The sequence below is a fragment of the Cyprinus carpio genome, chromosome B5, assembly GCF_018340385.1.
Source record: "Cyprinus carpio isolate SPL01 chromosome B5, ASM1834038v1, whole genome shotgun sequence".
In the NCBI taxonomy this organism is placed as follows: domain Eukaryota; kingdom Metazoa; phylum Chordata; class Actinopteri; order Cypriniformes; family Cyprinidae; genus Cyprinus; species Cyprinus carpio.
The window spans coordinates 27,359,422-27,371,477 of record NC_056601.1 but is presented as its reverse complement, the minus strand read 5'-3'; the positions used below and the strand labels follow the sequence as shown (position 1 = coordinate 27,371,477).

General features: G+C 36.2%; 2 protein-coding genes across 4 annotated transcripts in view; one reads left to right on the top strand and one right to left on the bottom strand.

Moving 5' to 3' along the window:
- ephb4a (eph receptor B4a) overlaps positions 1 to 2,040 on the top strand; it is a 39,296-nt gene extending 37,256 nt beyond the window's left edge. For both annotated transcript variants that reach the window (XM_042725119.1, XM_042725118.1), the window contains exon 17: positions 836 to 2,040. In XM_042725119.1, coding sequence (XP_042581053.1) covers positions 836 to 944 — 109 coding nt within the window. In that variant the 3' untranslated portion in view covers positions 945 to 2,040. The remainder of the gene's footprint in view (positions 1 to 835) is intronic.
- Positions 2,041 to 10,145: 8,105 nt separating this feature from the next.
- Positions 10,146 to 11,746, bottom strand: LOC109079808 (protein B4). Of its 2 annotated transcripts, none has more exons than XM_042723425.1 (5): positions 11,586 to 11,746; positions 11,181 to 11,461; positions 10,971 to 11,088; positions 10,597 to 10,643; positions 10,146 to 10,494 (listed from the first exon to the last, which is right to left on the bottom strand). In XM_042723425.1, exons 1-5 carry the CDS (start codon positions 11,665 to 11,667, stop codon positions 10,234 to 10,236), a joined length of 789 nt encoding a protein of 262 aa, XP_042579359.1. In that variant the 5' UTR covers positions 11,668 to 11,746; the 3' UTR covers positions 10,146 to 10,233. The 2 variants fall into 2 exon arrangements, with proteins under 2 accessions (XP_042579359.1, XP_042579360.1); XM_042723426.1 differs by having other exon boundaries at positions 10,597 to 10,640.
- Between the last annotated feature and the right edge of the window lie 310 nt (positions 11,747 to 12,056).

The following is a 12,056-nucleotide window of genomic DNA, read 5'->3' as shown; positions in this document are numbered from 1 at the left end:
GGGAGATTAAATTCCTCGGTGAAGTGTAAATAAATAAATTTGCAGTCAAATTTCTAAAAATAAAAATAACATAACTGTTAATAAACAAAGACATAGAAACAAAGAAATTAAATTAAAAGTATTATATAATATTACTTATTTTATACATATAATTCCATAAAAAAGTTTGGAGTTGGTTTCTAAATTGTTTCAGAAGTTCACTAAAGCAGCATATGATTATATATTACACATATATTTTCACTAATTTGTCCCTACAACGTATTCATTTCATTTACTCATTTGCACTATTTGTTTTACCCAATCAGGTATTAAAATAAAAACAAATGTTATTAAAACATAACAAAGAAATTAAATAAAAAGATTAACTTTTTTATGTTTTTGAAAGAAGTCTCTTCTTTTCATCAAGTCTGCATTTGATTACAAATCTATCCATTTAATTGATTAAAGAATGGTTTTCTGTTTGAATATATTGTAAAATGTAATTTACTCCTGTGATGACAAAGCTGAATTTTCAGCATTGTTTCTCCAGTCTTCAGCGTCACGTGATCAAAAATCATTCTAAGATGCTGATTTGGTGCTTTGAATTGAACTGATTTCGAAAACTTGTGTGACAATTTTAAAGTCTTGACGCTCACTTTTGACCAATGAAATGCATCCTTGCTGAGTTAAATTATTTAAAAAAAATTGAATCCAAACCGTAGTGTGTCTTTATTCATTTTAAATATGTAAGCACCACAATCTTATCTTTTCTAAGCTCATCTCTGCTGTTTTAACATTAAAAGCTAAGATCTAATTCTTTATTAAACTTTTATTTCTCTCTGCTTCCGCCTCTCAGGGATCTGCTGCGTTTGGGAATAACTCTGGCTGGTCATCAGAAGAAGATTCTGTCCAGCATTGAGGCTCTTGGGATTCAAAACAAAACTCCAGGGAATGTGCTCTACTGAGTGAACCATCCACACACACAAACGCTTGCTGAGTTGCCCAAGAACCTTCATGTTACCTACCCACTCACAATCAGGAACATTTGTACTTCCTTTTTTACCGGGTCACTTAAGGATCAAATGGCTTACTTGCTTCCAAGACTACCTAAAGGGAACCAGTCCAGAAACCTGTCGGAACTATCACTGTAATACCACTAATATTACAAAGCTTCATTTGTGATATCAAACGGGTCTCGTAGGGATGTTACCTCCACCATTTCAACATTTTTGGGAGCCACATGATGTAATCCAAAAGCAAAGACTTGCTCTAACATCATAATGCAAAGACAGTGATGAAGTATTTCCATTTTTGCAGAGTATTTTTCTAAAGGAGACTTTCATACTGAAGAGACTGAAGGAGGATATACAGCAAAAGATGAGAAATATGATCTTTATAATGCAAGAATTTGGATACAAGTATTAGATTATTAATGATGACTTCTTCATCCTTCATATTAAGGATGTGCTGTGCGTGAACGGACGCATACTCACACACACTAAGTGCCAAGTAATTGGTATTTTGTTTTTAAATGGTGCACTCTGTGTGTGAGTGTGTATGTGAGCAGCAATAAGAAAAACAAGCACAAAAGTCTTAGCACTTTTTTTCTGAAGAGAAAGACATGAATGACGCAGAGTTTCCATTGGTGGATAAATATGTGAAATATACATGCTTATACAAATACACACAAATACAAAGAGATCTGCAACACTTGACTGGCACTAAAAAGAGACCAAATAAAAGACTGTCTGTAGTTTTATGAGTAGCCGAAAGACTCGAAACGACCTTTGAACGTGTGCCATACTGTTTTGTTTATTATGGGAATGTTGTGCTGGTTTGACTCACCAACTTGAAGCTGGTGTCCATCATCAACTAACCACAAGATTCAAAAGCCACCCTTTCATACCAGACGTGGGTTTATGGGTTGGAGGATTTGGTCTTCACATTGGAGACCCACAAGAACAAACTAGGGACTTTAATTCTGTTGCCTCTTGTTTTTGTATAAATATATCTTGATTTATGTAAAAAGATTCATTTTCTTTGTCAGTGTAATCTAGGTTTCTGTTACAATAAAAAGTATACATTTAGTCTCGTTTTGAATAGTTTTCTTTGCTACTTGCTTCTCTTTTAACAACAAAGAATCACATGGGTTTCACTACTATTTATGTTAAAAAAAAATGGTTAGGTACAATGTACCTATTGTGTTCTTGTTGAATTGCAAATTAAATTTTCTGCTATTTAGATGGGATACGCTTAATGTTAGGTGGTTTGGTGGGTAAGTTGTAATTACAGGAAGGTATTTTTCAATGTAAAAGCATGCATGTATCCAATAAGTTCATTGTATTTTATTGGTAAACAAGGTGAATAAATGTTACCAACTTGAACCTGTTGAGAAATCTGCATGGGAAAATTCGCCCCAATTCCCAATCGCATGAATTCACTGAACGGTAAATGTGTCACACCTTTGAGGTAAGAAGGAAGTATGATAGATAATATTATTTGTAAATATCAGAGGAACTGTTGAGAAAAGTAAAATGTGTTAAAGTCTGTCAAAATTTGCTTGTGTGTAGCACCTTCTGCTCTGCAGAACCTTTTGAGGCTCCAAAATGTTTAGAATGGGTGGCTGAAGTTTATTATTGAGAATTAGATTCTTGGTTATTTCAATCTGATTAGAACCATATGAGTGCCACATTTTATGAACAATTTGCAATTTTATACAGATTTGCAAAGAGAATGTTACTGAAAGATGGGGCATCAAAACAGGATCTGACAGCAACCTGTAAGCACAGCAAAACTAAAACTAAAAAGCACATTTACATATGCTTTCAAAGCACAGCAGAAAAGTTAACTGTTGAATTAAGAAGGCTGTTAAATTCTAAGGGTCAGAGAGAGTGTAAAAATTGTCGTGAAAACTAAATTATGCCTGTTTTTGGCACATAAAATCTTTCACAGACATTCTAAGTCGACCTCAGAGAAAAATCGAAATAAATAAAAAATGTATATGACCCTTTTAATTCTTGCTCTCTTCCCGTTTCACAAACTTTTTCCCAAGTACCTCTTTGATCCTTTTATATGTGACCGAATATGCTGCTGTCTGCACACACACACCTGACGGAAGCATATTTCCATAATTGTTTTGGGGTGATCCGATTTCTTGGACATTCTAGTTTTAAGCATTCCTCCCTGAAGATACAATGACCTTCTCTGCTCTGCAGAGGTGCAAGTGAGATTTGGGAATGGGGCTTAGAGTTCCCCTTCCCCCCGTTTGTGTCTCTACACCAATGGATCTCGTCCCCATTCCCTTCAGAAGAAAGAACCAGTTCTTTCTCAAGACTCCTTGAAAATGTCCTTGACTTCACTTAAACCTTCCATTTTCCTTTGGCTTCATCTTTTTTTCTCCCATGTTGCAGCTTCCTTGGTTGTCGGTCTTTAAGTTTATTTCTTAATTCTTGCAAACACATCTGACATGCAGGGGTATTTAGTAAATCTCATGGAAACATTACCAAGTCCAAGTAAACTTACATCCCAAAATCAAAATAGATAAAAAGAAATATACTGCATAAAGAAACAAAGTAGAACAATCAAGACTGTTTACAGTCTTTTAATGACAATTATTAGTATTTTCCCCTGAAATTCAGTAATGCAGTAATGTGCCTTGATGGTTTACTTGTTTGCTCTAATTCTCAAAGCTAATTATCTATAATATGTACTCAAAGATAATTATCCTTAGTCTCTCATTGCTGAAATGGAGTAAATGGCTGAAAATCACTGTCTCAAGAGATATACCGATTAGTTTAACCTCTGTCTACTTTCTTCTTTTTTTTCTAAAAAGATGTTCACACTCTTCTGATCAATCAGTTTTCTGTTCGATTTGAAGATTTTCTAAACTGAAAAACAAGCAGCATTTCAAGATGTACCCCGAAACAAATATAGAATAAATATAAATATGCTACCATTTAGATCGTAAAATTATGGTGACCGGGAGGGGTGTCCTGACATTTTATCCTACCCGTCAGATTTTCCTACCAGTGTTTACTGCGAATGCACACAGCAATATTGCATCCTTTTCTCATGCTAAACAACATTTAATGTATCTGCATCACTGTAAGGGTAGGTTTAGAGTTGGGATAGGTATAGACTTTAATAAAACACAATCTTATAGGTAGAAAAAATATATATTTATTGTTGGTTTCCTGTAAATGTATCCCTTCTAGCTTCAACCACAAATATAACACATAATTACTGTATTTGCATTACTTTAAGGGAAGGTTTAGGGTTATGGTATGTGTAGATGTTAAAAAAAACATACTTTTATCGACAGCATTTTTCGTTGTCGAATTGTACTACCCACTGTTTAAATGGGAGGTAGGAATATCTGACAGCGTAGGACAAATCAACAGAACAAGGGGACGTCTTGGCAACAACAAAGGCTGTGTTTACACTTGGCATTACCATGCAATCACTGTGATCTGATCAAGCAGATTGGATCATCAGTCAATCAGAAGACAAACCCCTCCCGGTCACTGTATAAAATAACTTTGCATCAAAGTAAGAACAAAAACATCATTATAATGCATATTGATATTGTATTGATGAAATATTTCAGTGATTATGTATTTAATATTATTCAAAAGTAAAAAAAAAAAAAAAAAAAAAAAAAAAAAAAAAGTACTAGTATTTAAAATCAACATTCTGCATATCAGTTATCATAAAAGTCTATATAATGACCAAATAGAATTTGTATGTATCGTGCAAAAAATAATATTGGTAGATATTAAACTTGACATTAAAAGTAATGCAATATATACTACCATGGTTTTATTTATTTATTCAGTAAGATTTTTGGGCAGTGTCAAAAATTAAGATATTTTGCATCCTCTAAATGCTTTTTAAATGTCAAAAAGCTGTCAACATTTCAGAAAAAAGAAATAAAATTACGCTATTTTCTTATTTGATTCTGAAATTTTGACAGCCTTTTGGATATTAAAAAGCATTTTGAGGCTGCAAAATATCTTAATTTTTGACACCGCATCTAAACCGCATCTAAAACCTATATGATTAAGGTTGTTCATCTGTAAGAAACTGAAACAAGAAACTACTGTCAAATAGAAATAGTATTAATTATGGGTCCATATTATTAGGGTGGAAGAGTGAACAAGAGATTATGATTGTCCTTACTGTGGTAAGCTCTTCTGAATGCTTCAGCAAATTATATGTTGCTGCGTGAAGTTTTCGGGGTCTATGATTGTCTGTCTTAGCTGCGTGTGTTTGCTCCAGGAGCCTTTATCTTTTGAGGAAGAACACAAAGCACATTCCTCAAGTGTCCCACCCAACCCCCATTCCAATCTTTGTCTTTAAAACAACGCCTGCCAGCCTCTCCTCTTACCATGCATCCCTTTGCAGGACAAAAGACAACAGTATGCACACTCCTCTCTTCCTATGGATTTATCATTTTCTTCTGTCATTACTCAAGCCCAAAATCTGAACATCCCAACTTTAACAGCTGTCCAGATGAAGCATCTATGTGCAAGGTTGTGTTCTCAACTCTATACTAAAGCAATAATCCACAAGAGGCCAGTGATTCTAACACAGTTAAGGGTTGTTGTTGTTAGGGTTGTCATAAAGCAAAATGAAGAATATGTACACGAAAAGGAATAGAAAAAAGTATGTTTTAAATGTATGTGCCAAACTACATTTCAAAAGGCATAATATTCCATTGACACTTACAGTTCAGATATTGTATCATTAAATTATAGGCCAGGAAAAACACATTTCTAAAAGCCAGCATAGCCTTCAGTTTTAAAATGGAATGTTGTGGCTTTTAGTCCATATCTGTTAGCTGGCTATTCAGTGTAAAAAAAAGAAAAAAAAAACCATGTCAGTGCTAGCTAAATTTAATTAGTTAGGTTAGTCAGGTAACTCAGTAGATGTATTTGATAGTATGATAGTAAAGGATATGATTAAAGTGTAAAATAAATCATTAAAAATCTGTAAGGTCCATTTACATTGTTTACAGATGATACAAGCAGTGTTTATTGAGGTACTATGCAGTCACACATGTGGTAGTTTGTTATTCATGTCCTTATTATGATTAAGGTAAAAGAAATGACAAGTCATAATTCTCTGAAATAATACATACAGGAACCAAGTAATATAACAACACCAAGAAAACAAATTATGCAGGATATTTTATAAAAGTTATAAACATTGTGGCAAAAAAAATATATATAAAAAAAACCTGTATATCTTTGGAACATTACCTTGTGCTACCTTCCAACTTCTCATATAACTTAATGTTATGCTGTCAATGATCCCTACCAAATTTTGTGCCAATATGTCAGTGTTTAAAAGATATCAATATTTAAACAAAGTCTCAAAATGGTACAAGGGCAATTTGTCCACATCTGGCAATATTACTATAAACGCATTCAGCAGGACTCAAGGAACATATAGGCAAACATTTCACAAGTTATATACAAAATATTTAAGATTTCATGACCTGTAGGTGGCGCTTTCATTGATTTTAGCAGGTATCCTCAAATCATAATGCGAATGAAGCATAACTGAAATTGAAACATAAGTTATCATTTCCAGGACAAAGCATTCAAACTTTTTACCCAGAGAAATGTGAATATTTGAATTGATGGTAGCACTACAGAGATGGTTCGAGAGACCTCAAAGATGGCCTGAGGTCTATATAGACATGGCAAGGGAAGAAGAATAAAAAGAAAACTAACTGATGCTATGGGGCTACAAACTTTCGGTGCTTGGTCACTACATACATCAAAACAGGAAATAAAATTATATTCCCCCATGTCTTTAGTTTCAGGTCTTTAAGATGAGTATTGTGACTCAAGATAGAAAGTTAACAAAACAGAAATAATTCCAAAAAAAAAAAAAAAAATCCTTCCTCAAACATGGTGGTGAATGGAAACAAACCGTTGAGTTGGTTACTTTTTGTATAAAATCCCTAAATTATGGGTTTTCTTAAACAATAAAAATGTCATTTCATAAAATGTCGGCAAACACCACATTCTTTACATAATGACAGATATCACTCTCAGTTTTTAAACCTTTTATATTGTTACTCCAAACTTAGCCAATCCATTTTATTTTCCAATCAAAATGTGGGTAATGACATGTAATTCTGTGTCTGAAAAAGCATTGCTGTTGACAAACACTCTAAAGTGCCGTAATTTTGTTTTTGAAGTCTCTTTGTTTTATTGGTCTGTTTTAAAGGAGGTCATTCTCTTGTGTTTTAGTGTGTATTTAGTGTATACTTCTGTGTGTGACACTTGTCAGAGGGGCATCTCTGGTGCCTGAGTGTTGACAGAGTGTGTATGTGACCTTTGTGTGAATGGCCATCCATTATAGAACGACGGGGAAGATAAGGACAGAGGTCTGTCCTATTAGAGAGCTGCGTGTGTGTGAGTGTGTGTGTGTGTGTGTGTGTGTGTGTGTGTGTGTGTGTGTGAGAACACTCAGCTCTTTATGTCTAGCCTTCATTCTTGTGTGCACTGAAGCATATGGGTAGACCTGACTGGAGAGGGGACGTAGATAAGAGTGATATAAAGCCAGACTCTTCATAAGGTGTGTGTGTTTGAATGGTCTGGGCATTATTAACATTCCAAGCTTTGGGGGCATTCACTGGTCATTATGAGGGTTACAAGAATGTTCTGGGTTGAAGCTTTGTGGACAGCATCTGTGACACTGCTGATTGACACAGAAAACTATTGCGACTTGATTTGTGTAAAATAAGGAGAAAAATTCCACCGTTACTAATGCATAGTCCCAAATTAATCCACTGGGAAACGTTGTCCTACTTACAAAAAAAAAGATGATGCAGCAGAGCTGGGACAGGCCTTCGAAGTCTCAAGCCACTATGACAATTCTGCCAAAGACAGGTGGACAATAAGGCCCTCAGCTATAACAGTGTGAGCTGAGTACTTGGGCCCCGGGATCCCCTAGAGCATGTAAACTTCAGCATATTAGTTGATGATTTTGTGATGAGGATGGCAAGAAATAAATACCATATAAGAAATTAAGCTTGGCCTGAAAAACGAGAGATTGTATTCTTACTAACTGTCCTAAAAAAAAGTTTTGGTTGGGCCTCCAAAAACATATGCTCAATGCCCTGCAATCTAGACAACTTTACAGCTCAAACAGCTCACATTATTACATGGTACGCATTATTAAAGTACAAGCTGCACATTTCTGCTTTTAAACTCTCCTGTACACTTGGCTGATAGTGTATTGAAAGCACATTATTATGACACGACTTTTCATAAACTGAGAGTTGAGTCATTTTTTTTTTTCAGTGGTAATGGACAGCATATCTCAGGCGCTGCTATATCAAGTCATATCCACAACTCAAGGCCATATCCATGTCTTGAACATGACCAAACCAAGTATTTAAGAGATTTAATGTATCATCAGGAATGAAAATAAAACCTAGAATTTACGGTAAAGTAATCCATTCAAACCAACTTTGCAAATATTTTTATTTTAATATTTCATATGTTAGATATTTATATATTTTAAAATATGCACACACTCTTTCTCATATGTCTATGCTGAAAACAAATCTATTAATATTTATCATCACAATCAATTATGAATTACATGATGTACAATGATAGCCTGTATTATCCATGGACACTTTTCATATTTCTGGGATTCTCCAAAGTGGAAGTCGTCATAGTTGGGTAAACTTATAACTGTATTGGTGAACTACAACAAATATAATTTTTGCATTCCTATTTGAGCCAATAGCAAAATTAAAAACCCATGACTTTCCAAAAGAAGAAAAAATATAGTGAGAGATTAGTCAGAAAAGAGAAAGATGTCAAAGACTTGTGGTGGTTACGGTCATGTCACAACTCACAGTAGCTAATGACAACCAGGAAGAGTCCAAACCCCGTCAGACAGAGCAGGCCATGCTCAGCTGTTTTGCTTCACTCTCTGCTTAAGGTTATCTTTCCTTCTCTCCATCAATCTGTCCATGCCTCCCTCAGTCTGTGTACGGCTTAGTGTTTGCCGACCTTTATCATTCTTTCAATCAGTCTGTCTTTGCTTTAAAGCCCAGTCTATTTGTCCTCTTTCATATCACTCCATTTGTTTTCACTTCCTCAATCCGTCTTCCTTGTCCACACATCCACCTCATCAATCTGTTTTCCTGTCCTCCCTCTGTCCACCTGTGGTAATTCAGTCCGTTTTCTCTCTACTTCCCCAGCATCCCACTCTTCAGTAATTTTACCTGGCTGGGAGCCGTACGCTAATGAGAGGGTAATCAGAGGGATTTCAGGTCCCAGGCTTCTGCAGGCCCTCAGGGACCCGAGCTCGGTGGAAACTGCACAGTTAAGACTGTCTTATTAAGCTTCACACACAGTCTCAGTCCCACAGTGAAGAATGCCATTGTCAGCTGACCTCTGATCCGGGTGTCTTTCCTGCAGATCAGCAAGTCTTAATGTGATGGTCTTGACTGCTCAGACTCGGCCCAGAGCCCTGCCCTGCTTAACCTGGGTGGGGGGTGGGTTTTAAACTCTGATACGGGATCAGCTTTAGCCAGTTTAAATACTTTTTATACTTGTAAAGATAAAAGATATCAACATCCCAGTTAAGGGAAAAACCACTGTATGCAGGGTTTTAAGAACCGTCAAACAAACGCAAGCACACCTTCCAATAAAACCATAGAGCGGTGCAGTGACAACGTAGTTTTGTAGGCCTACCCGGAAGTTCCCTTGACAAAATCCCAATTGGCTTGGATTGCAGTAAGTAAGCTCTGTGACCAGCAAAACTTTGATTCTTACGTTTTGATTTTATTGACCTTTGAAGCCTAAATACATAAGTAAAACGCAGTCTATAAACAAACTACATCATGGTCGCTTGACTATCACCTCACATATTTTACTACTTACCTCAGCTGGGGGGGGGTGTCACATAATTTGAAACTAATATTTCAATTAATCCATATGGTAAATTTTAAGTTGTACTTTAACAGTTCTGAAAACCACAGCTGTTGATTCAGAAGTTTCAGATTTTTAAAGTAACACCATGGCACGGCTCCAACAACTCACTAGCTGACCGTTAACCATTAACCTAGTGCTAACCTCAGAAGTGTTTAACTATTGCCCCTCTCCCACCAGATTAAAGAAAACAGTTACACATTTATCTTGAAAAGGTAAAATTCTTTATTTGGTAAACAAGTGCACAGATAAAAGTATGTAGTGAATAAAATCCATTCAAGTCCCTGCATCACTTTTTTCCTCGTCTCCCCGGGGCTTTCGTAGTGGCTGCAGCACCCTCCTCTCCCAGTTCACCATCCTCTGCAGTTTTCTTGCCGGCTTTCTTAGCTGCTGGTTCCTCAACTCCTTTTGATGCTTTAGAGGCTTTTTTAGCTTTGCTCGGTTTGGGCTCAGTTCCACCCTCCCCTGCAGCATTCTTTGCCTTTGGCTTCTTAGCAGGGGCCACCTTTGAGGCAGTGCCATCTCTCTCAGGCGTCTTGGGCTTAGCATCCTAAGAGAACGGAGGAACGATAGAAAGGGGGTGGGTGCGTGTTCAGACTTAACAGCCGAGTGTGTCTGCTCATGTAGAAGGTGAAAATAAGACAGAACTCACGTCTGCGGCCTCCTTTTTCTTTTTGGACTTCTTTTCTTTGCTTGCTTCTGATAGAGAAATGGAAGCGAAAACCCAACATGGTAAAATAATTGCCAAAGGGCATGGTTACTCAAATCAAAATCGACAAAAAAAAAAAAAAAAAAAAAAAAAAAAAAAAAAAAAAAAAAAGTGATAAGTGATACGGTTTTCAGTTTTTGCACTTTGATTTTGGTTTTAAACAAGGGAAAACTGAAGTGCCGTTTTCTACCTAATTTTATATTTAAATTCAATGCACCACTTACAAATTCCTTTACAATTGGAAGTGTACTAACAATATCTGAGGGAGTCATTTTAAAGTAAATCCTACACTTAAGAAAACGGTGTATAAACTTTACCTTCACCCTTGGCTTTAGTTGCCTTAGCTTTCTTAGGTTTAGGTGCCTTCTGTACATTGGGATCAGCATTTTCCTTTGACTGCACCTTAGCCTCCTTTGCTTTGGTCTTGGAAGCAATCTGAAATAAAAGGACATGGCGACAATCATATCAGAATGCATTATATCAGAAACCTTAGCAATGATAAAACGATGCCAGAAACTGGAAGTTACCCGGAAGCGTCCTTGTGCACCAGTTGTTGTTGACCCAGAATTTGCAGGTCTCACAAACACGCCAGTCTCGATGCCTTTATTCAGGGTTCGACGCACCATGAACTTCAGTCTCGTCTCATCCACGGTTGTGTATTTCTCTTTTATGTAGCCCCGGATGGCCTGAGCTGAAACACCCTTTCTGGAGTCCAGCTCTTTCAGAGCTTCTTTCACCATCTCCATCGTGGATGGGTGTGGAGAAACTTTCCGTCCAGTGGCCTTATTGCTTGAGCTTTCAGAAGCATCTGAAATAAGATTTAAACAAGTCATAAAGGGAAACCAAAATCATAACCTACTAAAACAAATCCTAATAGGAACATACAATAATTAATTTAGTATTTGGCAGACCTCATGAAACTGCTTACAAACCTGTTTTTGTTTCAGTGGTTTCATTCTCAGAATCCTTTGGGACTGCAGCAGCTGGCTCTGCAGAAGCTTTTTTAGAAGGCATTTCAAAAACAAATCTGAGGTCAATAAACTTAAAACAAACTTAAATCACTGCAGCATGAATCCAACTCACTTGTGTGTCTGTTTTATTAACAGAAAGCACCCTCTGTTGTTGTCTGTCACCTGTTCTTCATTAAGTCGTTTGTCCCCAATTAGTTAGCCACATTAACATGATTGGTTGAGTTGTCAGAGAAATAATTATCTCAAAGCTTAAGTGAATATGTCTGTTGTTTCCTTTCCAAGTGTTCTGTTTGTGTACCTTGTCAAAAATGTTCTAGAAGAGTTTTAACATGACAGATCCTTTGATTCTAATGTGTATTTTCTCTGGAATATTGATACTTTAGGTTTTGTTAACATTACGTTGCAAAAGTTAGTAAACATGAGCTAGCAAAG

Coding starts and splice junctions, on each gene's coding strand:
- LOC109079808 (XM_042723425.1), bottom strand. CDS start 11,667: ATGCCTTCTAAAAAAGCTTCTGCAGAGCCAGCTGCTGCAGTCCCAAAG. Junction 11,089..11,180: donor GTGCACAAGGACGCTTCCGG/GTAACTTCCAGT, acceptor CTTTTATTTCAG/ATTGCTTCCAAGACCAAAGC. Junction 10,644..10,970: donor AACTAAAGCCAAGGGTGAAG/GTAAAGTTTATA, acceptor TTTCTCTATCAG/AAGCAAGCAAAGAAAAGAAG.